Raw genomic sequence first — 22,378 nt, 5'->3', positions numbered from 1 at the left:
TTAGAGCGAGGAGCACAGTTTTGATCACCAGCATTGTCTAAAAACTTGATGTGATTCCCTATTTAACCTCTAGAGGAGTTAGCCGTAGTCTGCAGTAGCAAAACAGCAATGAGTCCTGTAGCACCTTTAAGACTAACCAACTTTACTGTAGCATAAGCTTTTGAGAGCCACAGCTGCATCTGATGATACAGCTGACGAAGAGAGCTGTGGCTCTCGAAAGCTTATGCTACTATAAAGTTGGTTAGTCTTAAAGGTGCTACAGGACTCTTTGCTGTTTTCCTATTTAACCTCTGTGTCCTTTTCAGAAAGATTAGTCTGTTAAGCATGGGAGCATGATCTAGTCATGGTTTTCAGCATTTCTTGATTTTCATTCATAGGTATTTTAATCCTCTGTTTTTGTAAACTGCACTTGGCAGATGAGCTGAGCCACATTGCTTAAATATGTGTCTGTGGAGATGGCCCTTTCTTTACTTCCTTTAATTTCTTGAATGGGGAGGAAGAAGGTTCTAAATAAGCTAAGGGCATCATAATGCTGGGCATGTTAAATGGACAGAGGAAACAAATGATCATAGGTTAGAACTACTTATATAAATATCTACTTATGGTTACCTATTCCACACAAACTCTGACTTTGTTCACATAAACCAAGGTAAATAATGAAAGAACAATTCCTATAGGGAAATCTGTATTGGTTTACCTTTGATAACATAAATATATTCGTTTCTAGAGAGGATCCTTTTCCTCTGTGGTATATTGAGGTACTCTGGGGAAGAGGTGAAGTGGCTCCTACTTGGATAAAAAAAACGCATTAAGAGGCAATTGAAGAGCATTCCTTTTCCCTGAGGGTTTGTCTCACAAGTAGATTTTCTCAGGTTGCTTTCCTGGGGCATTAATTTAGCCCTCAGCATAACCCCCAATCCCAAATATTTCTACACTCCATCTAGTACATGTGTATCCTACCCTCCTTCCAAGGTGATGTGCATGATTCTAATTTTATCATAACAACTCTTGTGAGGTAGGTTAGGCTGAGAGTCCTGTTCTAAGGTCATCGCCACCCATCTAGTTTCATGGCAGAATGGGAGTTTGAACCCAGGTGTCTCAGTCCAACACTCTTAACCACCACACCACAGTAGCTGTCTTAATCTGCTTTCTCCCACATAACTCGAGACAGAGTCAAAGTCTTCAGCCTCTCCATTTTAGTGTAAACAGCACTTTGGAAGACACTAATCTTTGCTTATTGGCAGCGGCTCACTTTAATACTGTATGAGGCGCCCCTCTCCTCTCCTGTGTGAACCATAAGAGGGATCGCCTCCTTGTTTACGCTCAGGTGTTCTCTGCCACAGGCCAGCGCTAATAACCAGCCTGAGGAGCAATAAGGGGAAGACTTTGCCAGTTAAAGAATGCCTTTCCCTTTGTCCTTGAGGTAAATGAGTACAGAGTGTCTTGTTCAGTTCAAAGCATGTTAAAAATTAGTTGCTGACATTTGTGAGTCTTGCTCTAAATTTGACTAAATTAGGTGGTTCGGCCCTGAACTGCACCTAATCTCTGCATGTGCTGAAGGGAAGTGAATCCCAGAACTTTTTTTTCAAAAAGTGTGGTCGAGAATGTCTTGCGACCAATGAGGCTAAGCTATGAGACCCATCACAGAGACTGTTGGAGTGCAGTATGGCTTCCCTGGCACCCTTACAAAAGAAGGTCTCATTCAGATCCTTACAGTGGGGAACTTAAAACAGGCCCAGCTGCTTGTGCCTACTGTCATTTTCCCATTTTTTTTCTGGCCTAAGATAAGAGTGAATTCTGCTGCACCCTCCTTCCATTTGAGGAATCTCAATTTTTTTCATGCTGCGGGGTGGGGAGCAGATATGGCTGTATGTGAAAAGGGGGAGGGGGAGTAGTTGTTTCAGCTACAGCTATGCCTGAAATGAGGGTCCACTTGGAAGTGTTTTAAAACCATAATCCTCTTTATTAATATACTTAGTTAAATGCAAACAAATTTCAAAACTGCATTCATGATATGGATGGCTTATAGAACACAACCATGCTGCAGACGCATTCTTTGCATCTTTTCAAAGTAGCTTCTGTTAAAAGCCTTTTAAAGTGCAATGGAATTCTACAATTTATATTAAAACTGAGCTGCTCCACAAGATAGCTGCTGTCTTTTAAATAACTCCTCCTCCTGCATCGCACTGTGAGAGGGCACATAAGTTTGTGCATCAAGCCATTTGTTGCTGTTCCTCCTTTATAAAATACAGGGACTGAAGGTAACAACTTGCCTCCTTGGAGAGGATACAGTTGGTTTGTTGTCAAATGCAGGAATAGGGAAGCAAGTAAAACACGTGTTGCTACCGATCTCCCTCTTAAATTTCCCCCTAAAATGGGCATTCTCTTGGGAGAATATAGTCAGTTCCATTACTCCTCAGAATGCTATGGAAAGGAGATGGTTATAATTGAAGTGGGCTTGCGCTGCATTCCTTGGCGTTGGGTGTAGCATGCTGAAAAAGTGCTAGCCGTCCATGTGGAAACTGATCTGGCCTTCAAAGATGGCGATGCAGAGCATAAGTGCTCCTCCCAGAAGGAAGCCCAAGTTTTGGAGGACAAAGTGTATGAAGGAGCCTCTCTTACCACTGGAAGAACTCCTCTGCAGCATCTCAGGCAGCTAAAGAGAAGCAAAAAAACACCCTGTTAATCTTCCCAGGAGCCACAATAAAACTGCCTGCAGTTAAAGGAGACTCTTGTCCTTGAAAGCAATAACAAGCAGGCGGTGCAGTTATCTTAATCGCATCACAACCTTTGGCTACCTGAGTCCTTGAGCAATTTAGTAGCAGAGGCCTCAAACTGCACTTGGGGCGTTTCTTTTCCCTTTTGTCTGAAGCAGCTACTCTTACCCTTTCTGCTGCATGGAGTAGATGCTCCTCCTCGTTCCACAATGTTTAGCCTGAACCTATAAGAAGAAACTCCTACAGTGTTGAAGTGCTTTTAGGCTTTAGTTAACAATGTAAACTCACCCATCCTTTAAGAAGATCAAGGCAAGCAGCATGCATGTTCCCTCTAATTTATCCTCATAACAGCCCAATGAAACGGGTTGGGCTGAGATGTATTAATGGGTCTAAGGCAACCCTGTGAGCTGTGTGAGCGAACAGAAATTGAAATATTGAACAACAAAAACTGGAGATAACCCTGTGTGATATGATGAGAACTAGAAAGTAGGGCCTGGGTTCAGACTTCTGTCTTGAAACTCCTTAGACGACGCTAGGATAGAGAATTTCTCTCCACCTAACTGCCTCACAGAGTTGTGGGAAGAATTGGAGGAAGAGGAGCCACGTATGTTGCTCTGGGCTCCTTGAAGGAAGGGTGGAATAAAAGTGTAATACAAGGTTTCTAAAATAAAACAACATGGATCATCCCAGCTGAAGTTTTGAAAGAAGAGGGTTTTACACATAAGAAGTTAGCTGACGCTGAGAAAGGAGGATGGAAGAAGAATCTTCCCCTCGCCGACACAGGAATGGAATAGACATAGGAGAGCCATTTTGGAGGCCAGAGGCAGAGGAAACTGGGCAAAGAATGCCAAAGCGGGTTGTGTGTGTGTGTTGTCTTTCATATGTTGTTTGGAAATCAACCAGTTCACATTACTAATGTTGCTTTCCGTTTCCTTGCATGTAGACAATGATCAAATGTTAAATAACATTAGAGGCTCACGAGCCATTTGCTCTTTGTTAATACATAATCTTACCCTCATGGATAAGACTAGCTGTGACAACAGCTATAGGCTCTTTTAAAAAATACTGTGTAAATCCACAACATTCCTCACTTGCCTATCAAAGGTTGATCAAACCACAATGATTTCAAAGTCCCTGTCTTGGGACTCGTCACTCGTCTCTTGTTCATCTTCGTTCTTCTGTGCAGTCCCCCATGGGACTGCGCACACACAGGCCTGCCGGCCAGAGAAGTTTTTATCACTTCCATAAAGCTCCACAAGGGGGCTGCTTCTCCCAGTCACATCTCAGCCCGTTTTTCCCGCCTCAACGGTCACATGACTATGTGGGAGGATTAACCCCCCCCTTCCCCTCAGTTCTCTTAGCTGCCGCAATGAGAAGAACCTTGCTCATGAGCTCCGTTAATTTTTAGCATCAAACATTTTATTTGAAGAGAAAATTAATACATTTTGGAATAGCTTCACCGCTCCTTATGTCTTGTGTGTTTTGAGGAGATTTTGAATCGACTTTCGCATGTCATAACCGCAGCTCCTCAGATTACCTCAGGGTGTATTGTTTTCATGAAATATGCTGGATATGGTGCTAAGATGGCCTACACTGAGGAATAATGCCGACAGACACTGTTCTGTTGACAGCTGTGTCAACTGCCATGGTGAAGCATCTGCTCAGCTCTGAGACGTAAATAATCCAGCAAGCTACAGCCCCAGGCAGCAAAATCATCTGCTGTTGACCGGCATACAACAAGCTCCGACCCCCAGGCAGCATAATCACCTGCCACTAACGGGCATTCAGGAAGCTCCAACCCCCAGACAGTTAAGTCGTCTGCCGTTGATGGGCGTTTGGGAAGCTCTGACCTCAGGCATCTGCCTCAATGAGGCATTCAAGGAGCTGTGACCCCAGGCAGTTAAGTAATCTGCCACTAAAGGGCATCCATCGAGCTCTGATACTCTGGCTGTTGAGTCACCTGCCATAAAGGAGCACCCATCTTGGGCTGGATTAGTGAGGTCAGAGCCTATGGTGAAATGTACCATGCTCTGAAAGGCCTTTCTCAGAGTTGACATCCTTCGGATCCAAGATTGGAGTCAAGATCTTAGGATCTGAGACCTCCCTCGGATCCATGACCTCATCGGAACTGAGGCTTCCTCAAAACCAGATGCTATCACCCTGATGCAAGGCTCATAGGAGCCGAAGATCAGCTACAGGCACTGAGGTTAAGGAGGCTGGCTTTAGTTAACCCGAGAGAGAGCTGCAGACAGAGATTAGAATTGCGCTCTGCTGCAGGACCCTCCTAGATGCCCGTCACCACTTTCAGATCTGAGAATTTTTCTCATCGGATCCGAGAGATCAGAGTCGGCTGTCGGCTCCACACCCACAGTCAGAACCGACACGATGCCTTCTCATACGAGTAATTTGTTGGTGATGTAGTGGTGAGCATAGCTACCTTCCAAGCAGTTGAACCGGGTTCAGTTTCCAGCCCATGCAAACAAACAAAAGTCATCTTAGGTCCCATGAGTTGCTTTTGTGATCGGATCCAGGAAGGATCCGTCTCCTGATGGCAATATGGAGCAGAGATCTGTTTCCATCTTGGTGGAACGCCTGCACTGCCTTCACTGGTTACAGAACTAATGCATCAAATTTACCACCCGATACTATACCCTCCCCTGCTCGTTGAGGGAAGAAAACTTGATGGACTGGGCAAGAGCCAATATTCTGCCTCAGTTTTTAAATCTGCACGTCACTAATTATTAAACCATTATAGATTACTACCTTCCATATCTCAAGGGGAGGCTGTCATATTATATCACTGACCTCCCAGTGTGGAACTCTAGGGTCACAACTGTAACATTGTCTATGCAGTAGATGAAGCAGGCGGACACGCTGTAGATGCATCACCAGAAGTAGGGCAGAAATGATGGGGTGTTGCCCCTGACTTAGATTCTTGGACTGCCCCCCTCCCCATGACTAAGTTTAGAATAGAGGACTCTGGGTGCTTCCCTTCTTTCTCACATAGATGAGAGGATTTCTCAGTAGAAAAGAACTCTCTTGGGGTCACTAACACAACTGATCAGGGTTACAGTTCACCATGACCTCCGGTGGGAAGAAGGGTTCTGTATAGTCCTGAAATCATTGCAGCACTCACAATCACAGGGACCCTAAGGTTCTTCTTAATGGTTTGACAACCTATTTCACTGATCATGATCAGTGACATTTGTTTTCAGGTCTTAGCCCTAAGGGACAATGACTACGATTTAAGAGTTTTTAAAAAAGTCTCTATGCATATTACTTGCTGCAGCTGCAAATAATTCCTCATTGGCATTAGAGAAAGAAAATTGGTTCCTCAAGGCAAAGGGGCCATTCGAGGAACTCTAATTGTGACTTCTTCCCCATGTTTTTGTTAATACATAAGAGAAAAGTTCAGCCTGTACCAGATTTCAGACAGCTTGCTGTACTTAAAGTATTAAGGATAGAATGGTCGCATTCCCCTCTTTATCGTCTCGTTTGAAGGTAAATTGCTGGGTTCCTACCCTGGTCTTCGGGAACGATTATTCCCATATCTCTAAGGATGTCGTTAGTTGGGATTCAAATACCAAGGCAGGTATTCTGTACACAGTTCTTTTTGTTTTCTTAACAACATCCAGATTGTTCATCAACTGCAAGGAACCAGCTTAGCCCATCTCACAACTCTAGGTTGTTCTTTCTTTACTGTACCTGAATGATTGGCCCTTTGCGGCATGGGTTTTGGAACTAATTGATAACCGATGTGGTATTTGTGGTATACTATGAACCTAGAGTTGGTGATTTTGGGGAAAGGTCACAATGGGAGCCTACCCAGGGTCTTGTCCACGGTGATGCAATGTTGGACGCCGTGAGTGCCAAGATCATTCTGCCCTTGGGCAGGACTCAAGACAAGTGACTCCAGATCGTCTGGAGCAGACAGGGATTGCCAAGACTAATGACAACTACCACATCAAAAGTACCCCTTGCCATGCTAAATATGTAAATTTGCAAAAGTGATTTTCTGAGAAATTTGCAGGTCATTCCTCATATTTCTCTATTCATAAAATTTGTCTATCTGGAGACAAATCCTCAGGTCCTTTGAGGGGTGATGATCAGACCATTAATTTCTTCATGGGTGTACCTTTTGGTACTAGACAGCATCACGTTATCCCAATAACGGGTGCTTTATTGCAGAGTTGGGGGTGCACACTGTGATGATATTATATAGGAATGAATGGTCTGAATATAGGAAGGAAAGGATATTACATATTTCTGCACTGGAATTCAGAGCCATGCATTATGCTCTTGTTTTCATCACAGATATGCGTTGGGGCAAAGATATTCAAGCCCAAATGGGCAACACCATGGCAATCGTTACCTCAACAAGTGGGAACGCACAGCATCGCTAACCCATGGGCACAGACTAGGGTCTTCTGCAGTTGGGCACTTCCTGATGGAATTTCCGTATACAGTGTCTACATCCTGGGCTCAGACAATACCAGACCGAAGGGTTTGAGCACCGTCTTGAGTTCCACTCCTTACTGTGTTGTAAACAATATCAACTTGCAGCTAACATTCCTGCAGCAGGTAGTTCCGGATGTGAACAAGTTCACAACTAGTGTTAAGGCCAAGGCACGAGTGATGTTCTAGAACAGACAGCAATCCCCTCTCTTTGGAGACATATTCCTACACATATGAACAAGTTGCCTATTCTATGCATCCCGTCAATTTTTCCTTAGTCTGCAAACTTATTTACCTATTAAAAGGGACATTTCAAATTGTAGCCCAGGCAAATTGGGTTCTTAGATTACTTGCTCATTTCCAATCAGAGGTACAGCTCACTTCCTCTGATACTGAGCTTAATTCAACTAGGAATGCTGTTTCTTCATGTTTTGGGTTTCATGCAGTTGTCAGCATGATACACTCATTTCTCCATACAAGTACTGGGGTGTTTTATGACTCCAAATGGAAATTTTTCTTTCAGAGTAGGAAGGGCACTTGGCTAAGAGTTGTCCTTTACTCTTTATACTTGAGTATCTATGTACCCTGAACTCAGGGGTTTTTTTGCTACCCAGATTAGTAGGGTTAACCTATCTACCTTAGACTCTGTTCACGTTCTGATTAATAGCAAGCCTGTGCCCTCTCGTCCTAATCCCAGCAGTTCTTTAAAAAGATGCTCAAGTTTTGTTTTCCAAAAACACCCTTGGTCCCTCAGGGATCCCTGTCCTTGGTATGGTTGTACCTTACGTTGGCATCCTCCAAGCCCCTAGTGCTTAGGACTGAACCAGCCTTTTGAGCAAAATTTGGCAAAATTTCAGGAACGGGAATGTTCTCTGTCCAGACATCCAGTTCCTACTAGGTTTTTTGTTGTTTTTTGATTTATTTTAGGAGATTTCCCTGCTTGTATTTTAAGAAACCTGCAATACAGGACACACGGGAGTTGTTCATTCAGATCTGTATCTGTTTCTGCGTTTTTTGAGCCCAATCAAGAGTGAATGGACATCAGCCCAGCCAATGGATAGATAGATACCATCCGGTTGGCATACCAACATATTGCTTAAGGCCCCCCCCCTTCATTTGGGGGTTTCGCTTTGTCAGGTCTCTGGCTACCTCCTTAGTGTTTTCTGCAAGAGGAACCTCCATTTTACGTTTGTGAAGCAGTTCCTTGACCACCATCGAGTGCCTTCAGTGGGCATTGCACTTTAGACATCAGTTTCACATAACGTGGCAGTTTTGCATGCCTTGTTAAAAAAAAAAAAAGAGGAATCTGCAAGATAAGTGGCTGGTCATATCAGAGGCTCATGCCACATAGAACGTGGCAATAATTGGAGCAATATTGCAATCTTTGTTTGAAAAGAGAAAGAAAGAAAAGGGAGAGTAAACACTATACAATTTTAAGTCATTGCAAATATATATTGGCATATCTCCTGCTTTGCCTGTACACAGGGCCGGCGCGCCCATGGAGGCCAGGTAGGTGGTGGCCTTGGGCGCGAGGGCACTGGAGGGGCGCCGGAGGGGGTGTCGGGGGCGGAGGTGCGCGCAGCGAAGCTAGCATGACTGGGCCGCACCTACTGCTGCCGCCAGCCAGCCAGCCCCGTGCTGCCGCCGCCGCCACACGCCCCAGCCGGGCGCAGCCTCCGTGTGCCGCCCTAGCAGCGGCTCGGGGCTTCTGCGCCCAGCTGGGGCGCGTGGCAGCAGCGGTGACATGGGGCTGCGCGCTCCTCCGCCCCCACATGCCCCAGCCGGTCACAGAAGCCGCGAGCCGCTGCTGGGGCGGTGCGCGGAGCAGCCTCTGTGCACCGCCCCAGCAGCGGCTCGGGGCTTCTGCGCCCAGCTGGGGCGTGTGGCAGCAGCGGTGACATGGGGCTGCGCGCTCCTCCGCCCCCACATGCCCCAGCCGGGTGCAGAAGCTGCGAGCAGCTGCTGGGGCGGCGTGCAGAGCACAGAGAAGGTTCCACGCGCCGCCCAATCCATCTTGCGCTGCGTGATGACGTGACGTCATCACGCAGTCAGAGGCTGCGGGCGCCATAAACTCTGGCGCCGGCCCTGCCTGTACATTTGCAAACTTTTTAAATACGAAGTTTATTATGTATTGGAGAGATTCACCCCACCTCCTTGTGAGTGTGTAGCTTGTTAATCTCTCATGGGGGACTACACAGAAGAACGAAGATGAAAACAGGGTTGCACTTACCTGTAACCATTGTTCATCAAGTTCTTCTGTGCAGGCACCCATCCCCTCCCTCTTGCCCCACTGTGAACTCTCTGGCGCAAGATCCAGTATGGGATCGCAGAGGCTCAGAAGAACTGAGGGGAAGGCGTCGTTCCTCCCACATAGTCACATGAGCGTTTAGGCAGGAAAATGGGCTGAGACATGACTGGGAGAAGCGGCCCCCTAGCGGAGCTTTATGGAAGCGATAAAAACTTCTCCAGTCGGCAGGCCTGTGCGCATGCAGTCCCATGTCTGTCTGCACAGAGTAACTCGATAAACAATGGTTACAGGTAAGTGCAACGCTGTTACACACTTTTCTCCCGCCCTTTCTTCAAAAAGCGGAGAGTTCTCCCCTCAATTTTATCCTAACAACAACCCTATAATGCTGAGAGAGTGACTGACCAACCCAAGGCCACCCAGTGAATTTCACGGCAGACTGGACACCGGAATCGGGCTTCCCTGGCATTGTAAGACACTCTAACAGTGCTGGTTCTCAGCTCATTTGGAAGTCTCACCAAGTATAACCCTTTGTGATGAAGTTAAGGTTTGGCTCCCCTCGCCCCTTTTTTCACTAGACATTTTTTTAAAAAAATATTAGATAGTTTGTATTCTGCCTCCATCAAGTAGCATGTAAGATCAATAAATACAATGCGGTCTTAACACAAACCTAACCTGTAGAAATGTAGCAGCTGTAGTAGTTCCTGGCTTAGAGATAAAATGCTGGAGAAAATGTCACTTGCTTAATTTCTGTTTCCAGCTGCTGCTAAAGTCACAGGAACAGAGCCAATGAAAAACAAATTAACCCAAATTGAAATAGGATCCTCCATGCAACGTTCTATTGCATGTAAAAAGAAAATTAACACGTTAGCCTCTACCGTCCAGTTTTGTATGTTGATCTGTCCATTTTCAAACCTGTGAAAATGTAGAGTATCCTTTGAAATAAAGAACTGGGCACCCTGACAGCCTCCACTTTCATTAAATAAAAATACTAGGTTTTTGCTTGTAAAGAACAGCCTGCAAGCGCATCCATGCCTTTCCTCTCTATCTACTACTCCCTTGAAAAAACAAAAATCCAAACTACTTAAACATGACTGAAGCAGAACTATAAAAACATAAGCAACTGTATACAAATATGCAAAGTATTCACGCTTTGCAGAAACCGGCTGCAGAAATTTATTCTGGTTCTGGGGAGTAGATGTGTGACAAGGAGTTCACAGAGCCCTTGTGCTACAAGCCAAAAAGTTGAGTAACTAGTGTGGTGAGTCAGCCATTGGTACCTTATCTGAAATCCTGTTATAAAAGAGGGCATCAGGATTTGAGTCCAGTGGCACCTTAGAATTAAGAGACCAACAAGATGCTCAGGGTATAAGCTTTTGAGCGTCAAAGCTTCCTTCTTCAGAGCATCAAAGCTTCCTTCCTGAGTGCCGCCGGGGAGATCGAGGCATGAATGGAATGCCGCAGTAGTTCAAAAGCGCTGCTTCTGCATTAGGGTGCTTCCACAAGCAGGTTTTGACCCAATCTCATTCCTAAACTGGAGTGCTGGGGGGAGGGATGGTGCATCTGCATGACAATGTCCCCTGCCCCCAAATTGTAAGCCGTTGGCCTAGCCTCCGCCATCTTTAATAGCCATTTAACGTGGCTACCTGTGATATAAAATCACAAGGTCCCTGGATTTAAAATGGCAGTTTAGATTGCAGCCAGTGGAATTCCAGCTAACAGTTGCTGAGTCCCACCTGGGAGATCGAGGCATGAATGAAATGCCTCATGTAAATGCGGAGAGATTCACAGTGATTAGTTTTACAGTCTCCCCAGCCCCTAAAGGAATCCAGAGCAACAAAGGTCTCACAGTCATTCCACTTTACAGATTCCTTTCCCTCCTGTGATGAGATCTCCTGTCCTTGATTGAGGAGCTAATCAAATGGCATTCATAAGTATTTATAATTTGTTCCTGAGAAGGTACATTCCCCAACTAAAGTCATCAAGTGGACTTCATTAACAAACTGCCCTTTTGTGCAGTGCCAGAACAAATTTTGTATTCTCTTTCACACGCCCCGGCAGCTACCAGTCAAGGTAATCAAACCTTTTGTTACTCCCAGGAATTGACTGCTGGAGTCTTTGTTCTAACAGCTAGGTGGGCCATCCCACCTCAGGGCACGTTTTACCCTATAAGAGTAGTGCCCTGGCCCCATTCAAAGTGTGCACACTTACTGGATCTGAAGTGCTGCTCCCCTGGGGTTGCTCCAAGCCTCTTACTCTTCTGGTTGAGAACGCTGGCGTTTGAAGCTCTCCCTCCACGGACTTCCCTGCTCTCCGTATAGGTAATTATCACCTTGCAATCCCTCAAATCTATTCCACCTTCACCACTGCTTTTCCTAGGCCTCTTGTGTGTTTGCGTGCAATCTTGTGTGTGTGTATACATTTGTCCCTCGAATAAAAATTACCCGTTAATTAAGAACACTGGCTTCGTGCGCATTCTTGGGATAGGACCCCATAAATTATTGGTGGAGATCCCATTGTTACCACCTCTCGCTTAGCCATCTTCCTTGCCGCTAATTCCCCACTCTCTATTACTCGCAAGGAGACCATTCCAGGTAACAGCTTTGCTGCAATCTTTCCCAAACGTGGTATGGTACTTTGGGGGGGGGGATTGCAGTTATAGTGCATTTGCACACTTTGCTGATTAAAAGTTTCACAGTTTTGCGGGTCCTGCTCACTTTGGCACCACCTTCCTTGCATTAGTGTCCCACAGCAGCCACCCCACCCCCTCCTGAAGGCTTTTTCATATAGTTTAACCCCATGTGGCCTTTTACATGCAAGCAAACTTAACTGTTTGACAAAGACCACAGCGAATGAATACAGGATCACTGTGGTGCTTATAATCCGAGAAATCCTTACTCTGTTCTCTGCTTAAGGAGGTGGCAGGTCACTCTTTCTTCACTGAAATTGTTTCACATGATTATTGTAATGTCAAAAATGCTACTCCAAGAACAGCAAGACAGAAAAATAGTAAAGCCATAAGGATTATTTAGAACTTTGTGACATGCCACCTCTGCAAAGGGGATCTGGAAATGGGCAGTGGTCCTCACCATGTCCACGAGAGCCACATACAAGAACACGCCAGCTGTGATGGCAAAGATCCATGGGGTGACTTGTGAAGTGCTCTTGCTCACAAGTGTCCCCAGTACTGTGCCGCAGTAGGCCAGGAAAGCAGAGAGTAGGTTGAAGAGCAGCACTCGCCGGAGCGGCATGCCTGCCTGGAGCAGGACAGCACAGTCCCCTGCAAAGAAAAAAGGATGTTGGACGTACTGGGGCCACATCTGTCAAGACCTGGAAGTACAACACCACCACCACCCCCTCTCAAAACCAAGCAATACAGAGCGAGGAAAAGCACGGAAGAGAACAACCAAAATTACTAAAATGCTGGATTACCCTTCAGGTGAGGCTGAAGAGTTTTTGACTATTCACAGTTTAGAAAAAAGAAGACTAAAGGGGAGGAATGATAGAAGTTTATAAAATGAAAGAGGTGGAGAAAGCGGGTAGAAAGAACTTTGTTTTCCTGCGTCTCCGATTCCCCCCAACATGGACCTGTCTCAGCATAACCAAGACGCTGCTGTGTGTGCAGCTATGCCCTTGCCAGCTGGGGTACCCGTAAAGGTTTCCGCCCACACGGGTCTTACTGGGATCAAGCAGCAGCCATACTGAGACAGGTGCAAGTAAATTGGGGGAGTCTATTTTAGCAGGTTAAAATTATTTTTTTGTTTTATTTAATCAGCAGAAAGATTCATACTCAAGGTGACTCACAAACAGTAGCTTCAGAAATAAACAGCCTAAAATTGTTAAAAAAATTAAATAGGAAGATTTGAAATAATCGTAGCAGTAAAAAGTTGCCCAAATGGTTGGAAATTCTGGAGAGAAAAAAGTTGGGGGTTTGATCTGCTGGAAGAATGAGAAATGGGATTTGAGGGAATTTCCTTAATGTGTACACACACATTGTGACGGATGTTGCACGGAATTCTGATTTCTTGGTTTCTTTTCTATTTCTCTCACTTACCAAGCTCATGGGGCAATTCATGGCAGAATACGGCCACTGTGGTGCTTAAACCACTCGAGATTCCATCAGAGAAGGCAGCCCCTAAAGGAAAGAAGCCCAGATTATTGTGAACCTGATGCTGTCAGTGTGTGTTCAATTTTTGGCAATCTGGATGATGTAAATTAATCTTGCTTTATTATGGTCCAACTTGACGGCTTTCGGGTTCTCTTCTAGCCCTATGATTATGTGAAAGAGACCTTGGGCTGGTTTTTCTGAAAATGAGAGCAGAACCACAAGTGACAAAAGGCACAGGTTGGACACTTATCAGCTTCCCTCAAGTTTTGATGGGAAATGTAGGCATCCTGGTCTCACAGCTTCGCTCTCTGACTGCCGTCCAATGGACTTTTCAACGGTCACTTGTCCAACATTCCGCCAAGCTGCCTACATTTCCCATCAAAACTTGAGGGAAGCTGACAAGTGTCCAATCTGTGCCTTTTGTCACTTGTGGTTCTGCTGTTAGTGACAAAGAACTTTTGTGCCTTGTGCAACCCCCTTTCTATCTCATGGGACATAGCCAAATTCCTCTAGGAACCCCACCACTGTGCCACCCCCTCCTTTTCAAAATATCCCCTGTCCTGCACAAACACAAGCGTTGTGATCAAACTAGATAAGACAAAGCAGTTGGTGCAGCAAAATCATTAAGTATCACACTGAAGGCACGTTCTCAAAAAGGCTAGCGGTGTCTAAATAAAAACCCAGGGCTTCCAGTGTGGCTTTACAACTAAGATCGAAGACAATTGATTCTGCTTTTCAGAGAGGTGAAGGCAGTTTGAAAGAGGGATCACTCGCTGTGGTGGGCTCACTCCTACCTCTCTTGCCTATGGTAATTGGGTGGTGTGAGGTTTTGTATGGCTTCTAAAACCTACACAATCCATTTGATGTGAAGTGAAACAGAGATGAAAGAAACGCGTGTGCACACCATAGGAAAGTGAAGCCTCTCTCAGACCACTTTCAAATATCTTACAAGTCCACTGGTAGTTGGGCCCAAGATTTGGGGTTCCTCCCTACAAAGTTTGGATTTTAAAAAATTGTTACCTTGTTATAAACATTCATAACATCATATACCATACAATATTTACATTTTTACATGTTAGGCAGTTTGGATTATTTTCCAACCTGTGATGCCAGAATAAAGCTAATTAATTAAACCTTCATTAAAAATTCCTCACCAATGGCCAATCCATCTGTGAAATTGTGTATCCCATCCCCTAGAATAACCATCCACGCTATGTCTGCGATCCCAGCACTGCCAGCTGGGCTGTGAGAATGACCGTGGTGATGTAGTTCCGCCACCTGCCTCTCCGAATTTGCTCCATGCTCCTCCGAGTTGCGGATTTGGACAGCGCAGTCCTGGACTTCATCAAAGAGGATCCCAGTTTCTCCTTCAGGCACCGTCAGGGTCTCAGATTCAGTACCTGGAACCCAAAACAAGCAGTGAAAGATCAATGGAGTTTGCCGCCCCCCCCAAAAAAACACAAAACCATTGCCATCTGCGGCATGGACACCTTCCTGTCCACATGGTATCCAAAAGGTGTTTTTGACTTCAATCTTTCCATAAAAGATCACACCAAGCCATGTTTGGAAAAGAGCACAGCAAAGCAGGGAGAAAACACCGAAGCAGGACTAATAAAAGACAACCCCCTGTGGATGCTACCCCAAACTGTGGGGCTGTAAGGAAGCCAAGGTACAGCAAACAAATCTGGGCTGAGGCAGCCTGTCTTGTACTTTTTATGTCACTTTATGGTTCTTGTTTCTGCTTATTTATTTAAATTGCATTTTTGTAAGCTGCTTCATGTCCCCACTGGAGAGGCAAGCAGGGTAAGAACGACCTAAATAAGTAACTGCCCATCATGGAAAAAAAATCACAGAGGTTGCCTGGTTCTATGGGACCCTATTTGATCCCCTTAGACCCCCTCCCTTTCAGCAGCCCTGCATCTGAATGAGACCAAAAGAAAAGCCCCTCATGGAATATAGTATTTTTTAAAGGCCTGATACTAGTAAGAATTTAAAGCAGGCATCAAACGCCATGACTCACCACAAGGTCTTGGCCTGTCTCCGACATGGCTTCTCTCCTCTGTCTTAACAGGCGATCGGTCAGATGGCTTTCCAGCGGTGTCCTTTGGAAAGAGGGAAACAAACCTGATGAACTCTTGTTAAGCTCAAGTGAGATGGGGTGGTACAGGCATGGTTGTTCCCCTGACAAATCCCTGCCTAGCTGAGCACGGCCTTCAGAATCATTTGCAACATACAGAGAATCCTTACCCAACAGTTGATTTGGAAAGGATGCCCCAGGGCTTTTATTCTGGGAAGAGAGGTGGTAGGACACAGTGGGTTGCCAGCACAGGGGGCAGCTCTTGGCGGGAGGTGGTGCCCTTGGTACCACATGCATGTGCACAGAGTTCACATGCTCCCAGCACCGCACAATGATGTCACATTGGGTCAGCTGGAACAAGGGGGGAGTTTTTTAAAGTTTAAATCACCCTCGGCAAAGATGGTCACATGGCCTGTGGCCCCGCCCCCTGATCTCCGGACAGAGGGGAGTTTAGATTGCCCTCCGCGGCAATCTAAACTCCCCTCTGTCTGGAGATCAGGGGGCGGGACCACCGGCCATGTGACCATTTTCAAGAGGTGCCGGAACTCCGTTCCACCACGTTCCAGCTGAAAAAAAGCCCTGGTATGCCCCAAATCACTGGCATCTTAAACCATGGGGCGCTTGATCCTCAAGTGCTAAAATGAGGCTCAGTTCCCCTCTCGTCACAGTGCCGAGACATGTAGATGCTGTGGAATTTTGTCTCACTCTAGTGGTAGGTGGGATGAACCATGTGGTGCTTGTGGTACTTTGTCCCTCCACTAATAGCAGCAGCTGTGACAGACAGAAGATGTGGGCCATCTCCTTCTAGTGGTGATGGTAAGCTGCATGTGCGGGGCCTGATGAGGGGCAACAAGCTTTGACCAGTGCCGTTTCAAATGTTTTTCAGTCCTTCAGCTGCTGTTGATGTGCATGTGTGGAAAACAAAACTATCAGCTGCATTATTGGTCAATGGCAATGCAAGGCGGTTAACTTACAAGTGCATTTTAAATTTCCAGAGCTTTGTGTGTGATGTCAATCTTTCAAGACTGACATCGCACACACATCTACTCTAAAGAGCAGAGCTGGGGCTGGCGAGATCAGCACTGGTAGCTCAGGAGCTGTAGTGATTCCTTATGAATAATACGTTACTCTGTTGCAGCAAGAACAAACAGGAGTCAGGTGGCACTGTAAGAGCCTGACAATAGCTGATTCCGCACACGTTAAATAATGCACTTTCAATACACTTTATCAATTGTTTGAGATGGATTTTTTGTTCCGCACACAAAAAAATCCATTCCAAATTATCTGTATTTCTAGCATATGCTTTCATGGATTACAGCCAATTTTATCAAATGCAGTGTAATCCTCCCCTCTCCCCCACTTGCTTCTTCTTTTTTCCTGTTTTTTTCTGGTTCAGACACTGTGGACATCCATTACATGGCAGCTGAGCATCCTTCCACAAACCCAACCACACAAATACGGGATTTCCTGTTCAGTATACAGAGGTGCGAATGGGAAGAGTAAACTCTGTTTTAAACACACTGTGCTGAAATCCTGGCTAAATTCTCGCCCCCCCCCCCCAGCATCTAAACTGCACCACTGGGGATAGTCAAAAGCACCTCTTACCCGCTTTATGTGAATTTTCTTCAGTGTTCCCATGAGATTCTCAATGAGAAAGAGAAGGTAAATGCCTCCCAGCACAGAGAGGCCCTTCAGTATTGCATCATCTGCCAGGGGCTGCTCATTCAAAGATAGAAGACCATGGGATCTTTCTTGGGCCTGCATGAAAACAGTCCAGTAGAGAATCAAGAATTCAGAACGAATTGGAGGAATAAAGATATTAAAAGGTTTCTGTTGGAGCAGACCAGAGTCCGTCTAGACCAGCATAAGGCCTCCCACAGTGGCTAACTAAACAGAAGAACAAGGAAGAGCCCTGCTGGATCAGACCAGTGGGCCCACACAGTTCAGCATTCTGCTTCACATAGTGGCCAACCGGTAGTCCTGGAGGGCCTACAACAGGGCATAGAGGCCAAGGCCTTCCCGGAGGTGGCCCCCTTGCCCTGGTATTCAGAGATGTACTCCCTCCAGGCACTTCCAGGAGGACCACAAACAGGTCATCAGAACAACATTCATCCTCAGCACAGTGAGTAAAGGTAGAGCAGAACTGGAAGAGAAGTGTCTGGAGAGAAGCAATTTCACAGTGGAATCACTGATGGGGGGCAGCACAGCACAGCAGCCACTTCCTGCCCGCCCTTTCTGCCCCTTAAACCCCACTACTACCCACTATATAGAAACCCAGTTCTAACACATGGATTGATAGGAGTACGTGCAAGTTTCCACACAGGGCAAAGAGTGACTTTCTGTGGCTGTTTTATTTTGGGGTGTGGGTGGGGAGACTGAATGAATGGTTTTATTTGCGGTCAGAGACCATAACAACGACAATACATCCTTATCCTTATCAATCAATCAATAATTAAATCCAGCGTAAAAATGTAAAGGACATAAAAAATACATTTAACATTTAAAATCTTATCTTAAAATGTATATAGTTCTCTGGGAACCGCTGGAATTCTAATATTTAAAACGTTGACATTAAAATAGTGGGGAGACTTGATTGTACTTGGGTCATTTTGTAGAAAACGAGCTGTAGGAACTCAGTAGCACAACTCATTAGCATATGCTACGCCCCTTGACATCACCAGAAATGTGTTATTAGCATAACTGATTTGCATATGCCACACACCCCTGACATCACCTATCCGGGCTGCTTTGAGCCCAATCCTGGCCATTCAGGGCCGAAACTGGTCCCAGAATGGCAAAAAGGGGGCTGAAAATGGCCAAAAAGGGGCCCAAAATGGTCAGGATCGGACCACTGCTGAACAGGAGAGTGATCCACCACCTGGCCCGATCTGGGCCATTTCAGCCCCAATCCAGGATGAAATGGGCCCAAAATGGCTGAGAGTCAGATAGGCGGGGCCACCTGACATGTGACTTCTTTGGGGAACTGCCGGAACTGTGTTCCGGTGCATTCCCCCTCGAAATGAGCCCCGATTGTACTAAAACAGCACTCTATAGGCTGAAGTGAATTGTTTTGCATTTTGGAGGGGGATGATTTACTCTGCACTTGGACAAAAGCTAAGGGCATTTTCACATATGAAACTTAGTTGTTCTTGCAGCAACTGAGCTTTAAAAGTTAACACAAGATGCTTTCACACAGGTGTTTTTCTTCCAACTGGCACTCAAACTGGAAATTTTGGGTTTTGTTTTTTTCCCCGGAGCAGCCATACAACATTTTCCTCCACTCACTCTCCTCCTGTAGTTTCCACTGGTTTACTCCAATGGTTCCCAAACCATTTGCTCTGATTTTTGGTGACTTCCACACTGGGTGTTTGATCCAGCTCTGGCACTAATGGGAAACAGAGTTTTCTCTGCTTTGACCTAGCATTACAGTGCTTTCCCCAGCTTTCCCACAGCTTTTCCAAAACCTGCTTTACTACAACATTTTTGGAAAAAGTCACAGCATTGGTGTTTACCACACAGGGAGTGGTTTGTGTGGCTTCCCCACTGCTGCGGCAGCTGCCATTACAGTGAAGTGGTAATGGTTTCCTCATAGCAGATCTCCTCACATTTTCCCTGCACCAGTCAGCTGCAGCAACCATTTCCCCACCTGCCCACAGGCGTTTTTTTAAAAAATCAATACTTGGCATATCAATATAACTTTTATAATCGGACCATCAAGTTCCCTGAATTCCTAGCTTAACACCCAAAGCTGATGAGATCGGGCTAGCCTGGGCCTTCCAAAGCATATAGCTACTACTGATTTTTTTTCTTCAAACAGCCACCTGTGTGGAGTTCTGGAGGCCTCACATCAAAAAGGATGTGGACAAAATCAAGAGGGTGCAGAGGAGAGCGACGAGGATGATCAGGGGTCTGGAGACTGAGCCCTACGAGGAAAGGATGAGGGCCTTGGGAATGTTTAGTTTGGAGAAGAGGAGATTGAGGGGGGACAGGATTGCTCTCTTTAAGTATTTGAAAGGCTGTCATTTGGAGGAGGGCAGGGAGCTGTTCCAGTTGGCAGCAGAGGGTAGGACGCGAAGCAATGGGCTTAAATTACATGCACAAAGGTACCGGCTGGATATTAGGAAGAACTTTTTCACGGTCAGAAAAGTTCAAAAGTGGAATCAGCTGCCTAGGGAGGTGGTGAGCTCCCCTTCACTGGCAGTTTTCAAGAAGAGGCTGGATGAATACTTGTCAGAGATGCTTTAGGCTGGTCCTGCACTGGGCAGGGGGTTGGACTACATGGTCTGTATGGCCCCTTCCAACTCTGTGATTCTATGATTCTAAAAGCCCTCTAGTGCTGTTTGTGGCAGATCACCATGCACAAAGGAATGCCTATAAAACCACGGAGACAACCTCTACCCCGCCCCCCGTGTGGATGCGCCGTTGCCTTTGCAAATGCTTCGGCATACACAGTGGCAATGAGTGGACATCAGGGAATCGTGCTCATTGTTACAACTACCTCCCTTTCACTTTCTCTTCCAAACTCCTAAGGATCAAACAGTTGCATGCAAGGGAAATGGTACATACGTGTGGCCAGAGGTGCAGCAGGGCGTCCCCACACAGCGTCCCCACAGCCAGTGCCACGAGAAAACTGAGAAGGAATCGGAAGACATCACCACTGAGAAGAGGGACAAGGATGAGGGCAAGCACGGAAGGCAAGCTGGTCAGGGTGATGGCTGCAAATCCCCAGCCCAAGCCTGTGGGAAACAAACAGCATGAGCGAGCTGAAGAACGGCGACTGAAGCCCTGAAAGCAACAATTGGCATGGAACCAAAATAGATACAGGCAGGGCTTTTTTTCAGTGGGAATGTGGTGGAACGGAGTTCCGAAACCTCTTGAAAACGGTCACATGGCTGGTGGCCCCGCCCCCTGATCTCCAGACAGAGGGGAGTTTAGATTGCCCTCCGCACCACCGAGCGGCACGGAGGGCAATCTCAACTCCCCTCTGTCTGGAGATCAGGGGGCGGGGCCACCAGCCATGTGACCATTTTCTCCAAGGGCAACCCACTGAGTTCCACCACCTCTTTTCCCAGAAAAAAAGCCCTGGATACAGGGAGCCCCATCCTTGCATACCATCTGTATGGATCCAAAACAGCAGCAACAGAACTTCTTTTCCACAGAGACCATGTGGAGTTCTTTCCTCCCTCTAAAGCCGCAAGAGCGCAAGCAATTTTGCAGTGCAAAATAGGTCTCTCAACATACAGAACCTGGGGCTTCCCAAAGTGTGGGTCGCAAAGGCACCAGAACTGTGGAAAGGGAGATTTAAAATTGTGAATCCCTAATTTCTGCAAGCTTGAACAAAGAATGTGAGTGGGTGTTGGAGGAGGGGATGGGAGAGGTGCAGGGAGGAGGGGTAACAGTTGACAAGTAGGGAAGAAATGACACGTGGTCAGGTATTGCCTAGGAAGGGTGCTAGAAAAGTGTATTGGTGTAAAGCAAAGGGCGTAGAAGAACAGCCAGGCTTGCAGTTACAGATAGTTGTAATCGCTCCTATTGTACAACCTGGGACATTTGTTGAGCCATAACACCCACTGAGAGCAATTTACAAAGTATGTCATTATTATCCGCACAACAGCAAACACCCTGCGAGGTGGGTGGGGCTGAGAGAGTTCCTAGAAGCTGTGACTGGCCCAAGGTCACCCAGCTGGCTTCAAGCGGAGGAGTTTGGTTTTAGAATTCCTAGCTTAAAATAAAATCCGTGGCAAATCTCCCCCCTCCCCGTGACAGTGTTCCAAACTCTAGCTACGTGACCTATCCAGGGCTTTTTTTCTGGGAAAAGAGGTGGTGGAACTCAGTGGGTTGCCCTTGGAGAAAATGGTCACATGGCTGGTGGCCCCGCCCCCTGATCTCCAGACAGAGGGGAGTTGAGATTGCCCTCCACGCCGCTGAGCGGCACAGAGGGCAATCTCAACTCCCCTCTGTCTGGAGATCAGGGGGCGGGACTACCAGCCATGTGACCATTTTCAAGAGGTTTCGGAACTCCGTTCCCCCACGTTCCCCCTGAAAAAAAGCCCTGGACCTATCCGTCTCTGCTCACTGCAGATTCCCCCTGCGATCACAATCAAGACCACAATGATAGTTGCTTCAGGAATACTAAAAACCATAATCACCCTCTGTTTCAATACCTGTGAACATGGCATGTCAAGGGGGAGAGTGGGAAGAGGTATCTTAAAGAAGTTCCTGTTTATTAAAAGATGTTCATTACAATTTGTTGACCTTAACCCCCAACCTTTATATAAGATTCTAGAAGTTTCTGTTGTTGAAAAAACAGCAATAATTTTTTTTTAAGCCCCACTGCAAACATGGCAGTTTCACTTGTCAAAGAAGGCTGCCTATACCCTGGTTTGGGACAAAATAGACATTCTTTGAACAGACTACCCTGTGGGTTAATAGACTCTTTAACTGGCAAATTGTTGTCTTGGATATCCCAGCTCAAAAGTCTAGATGACTTCAAATTTCAAGGAGACAGAAGTGGATTTAGGAAATCCAGAATTTAATAATAATAATAACATTTGATTTATATACCACCATTCAGGACAACTTAACACCCACTTAGAGCGGTTTACAAAGTATGTTACTATTATCTCCACAACAATAATCACCCTGTGAGGTGGGTGGGGCTGAGAGAGCTCTGAGAAGCTGTGACTGGCCAAGGTCACCCAGCTGGCTTCAAGCGGAGGAGAGGGGAATCAAACCCGGTTCTCCAGTTTAGAGTCCTGCTGCTCTTAACCACTACA

At 46.1% G+C, this 22,378-nt stretch overlaps 1 protein-coding gene across 2 annotated transcripts in view; it reads right to left on the bottom strand.

The window, feature by feature from the left end:
- Positions 1-1,942: 1,942 nt before the first annotated feature.
- SLC39A5 (solute carrier family 39 member 5) overlaps positions 1,943-22,378 on the bottom strand; it is a 39,984-nt gene continuing 19,548 nt past the window's right edge. For both annotated transcript variants that reach the window (XM_054977481.1, XM_054977480.1), the window contains exons 5-11: positions 20,169-20,338; positions 17,208-17,360; positions 15,546-15,627; positions 14,680-14,925; positions 13,472-13,552; positions 12,507-12,697; positions 1,943-2,656 (exon numbers count right to left, since the gene is read on the bottom strand). In XM_054977481.1, coding sequence (XP_054833456.1) covers positions 2,504-2,656; positions 12,507-12,697; positions 13,472-13,552; positions 14,680-14,925; positions 15,546-15,627; positions 17,208-17,360; positions 20,169-20,338 — 1,076 coding nt within the window. In that variant the 3' untranslated portion in view covers positions 1,943-2,503. The remainder of the gene's footprint in view (positions 2,657-12,506; positions 12,698-13,471; positions 13,553-14,679; positions 14,926-15,545; positions 15,628-17,207; positions 17,361-20,168; positions 20,339-22,378) is intronic.

Source organism: Eublepharis macularius, chromosome 4, assembly GCF_028583425.1.
Source record: "Eublepharis macularius isolate TG4126 chromosome 4, MPM_Emac_v1.0, whole genome shotgun sequence".
Taxonomy (NCBI): Eukaryota; Metazoa; Chordata; class Lepidosauria; order Squamata; family Eublepharidae; genus Eublepharis; species Eublepharis macularius.
The sequence above is the reverse complement of the archived record's forward strand: the minus strand, read 5'-3'. Positions and strand labels throughout refer to the sequence as shown.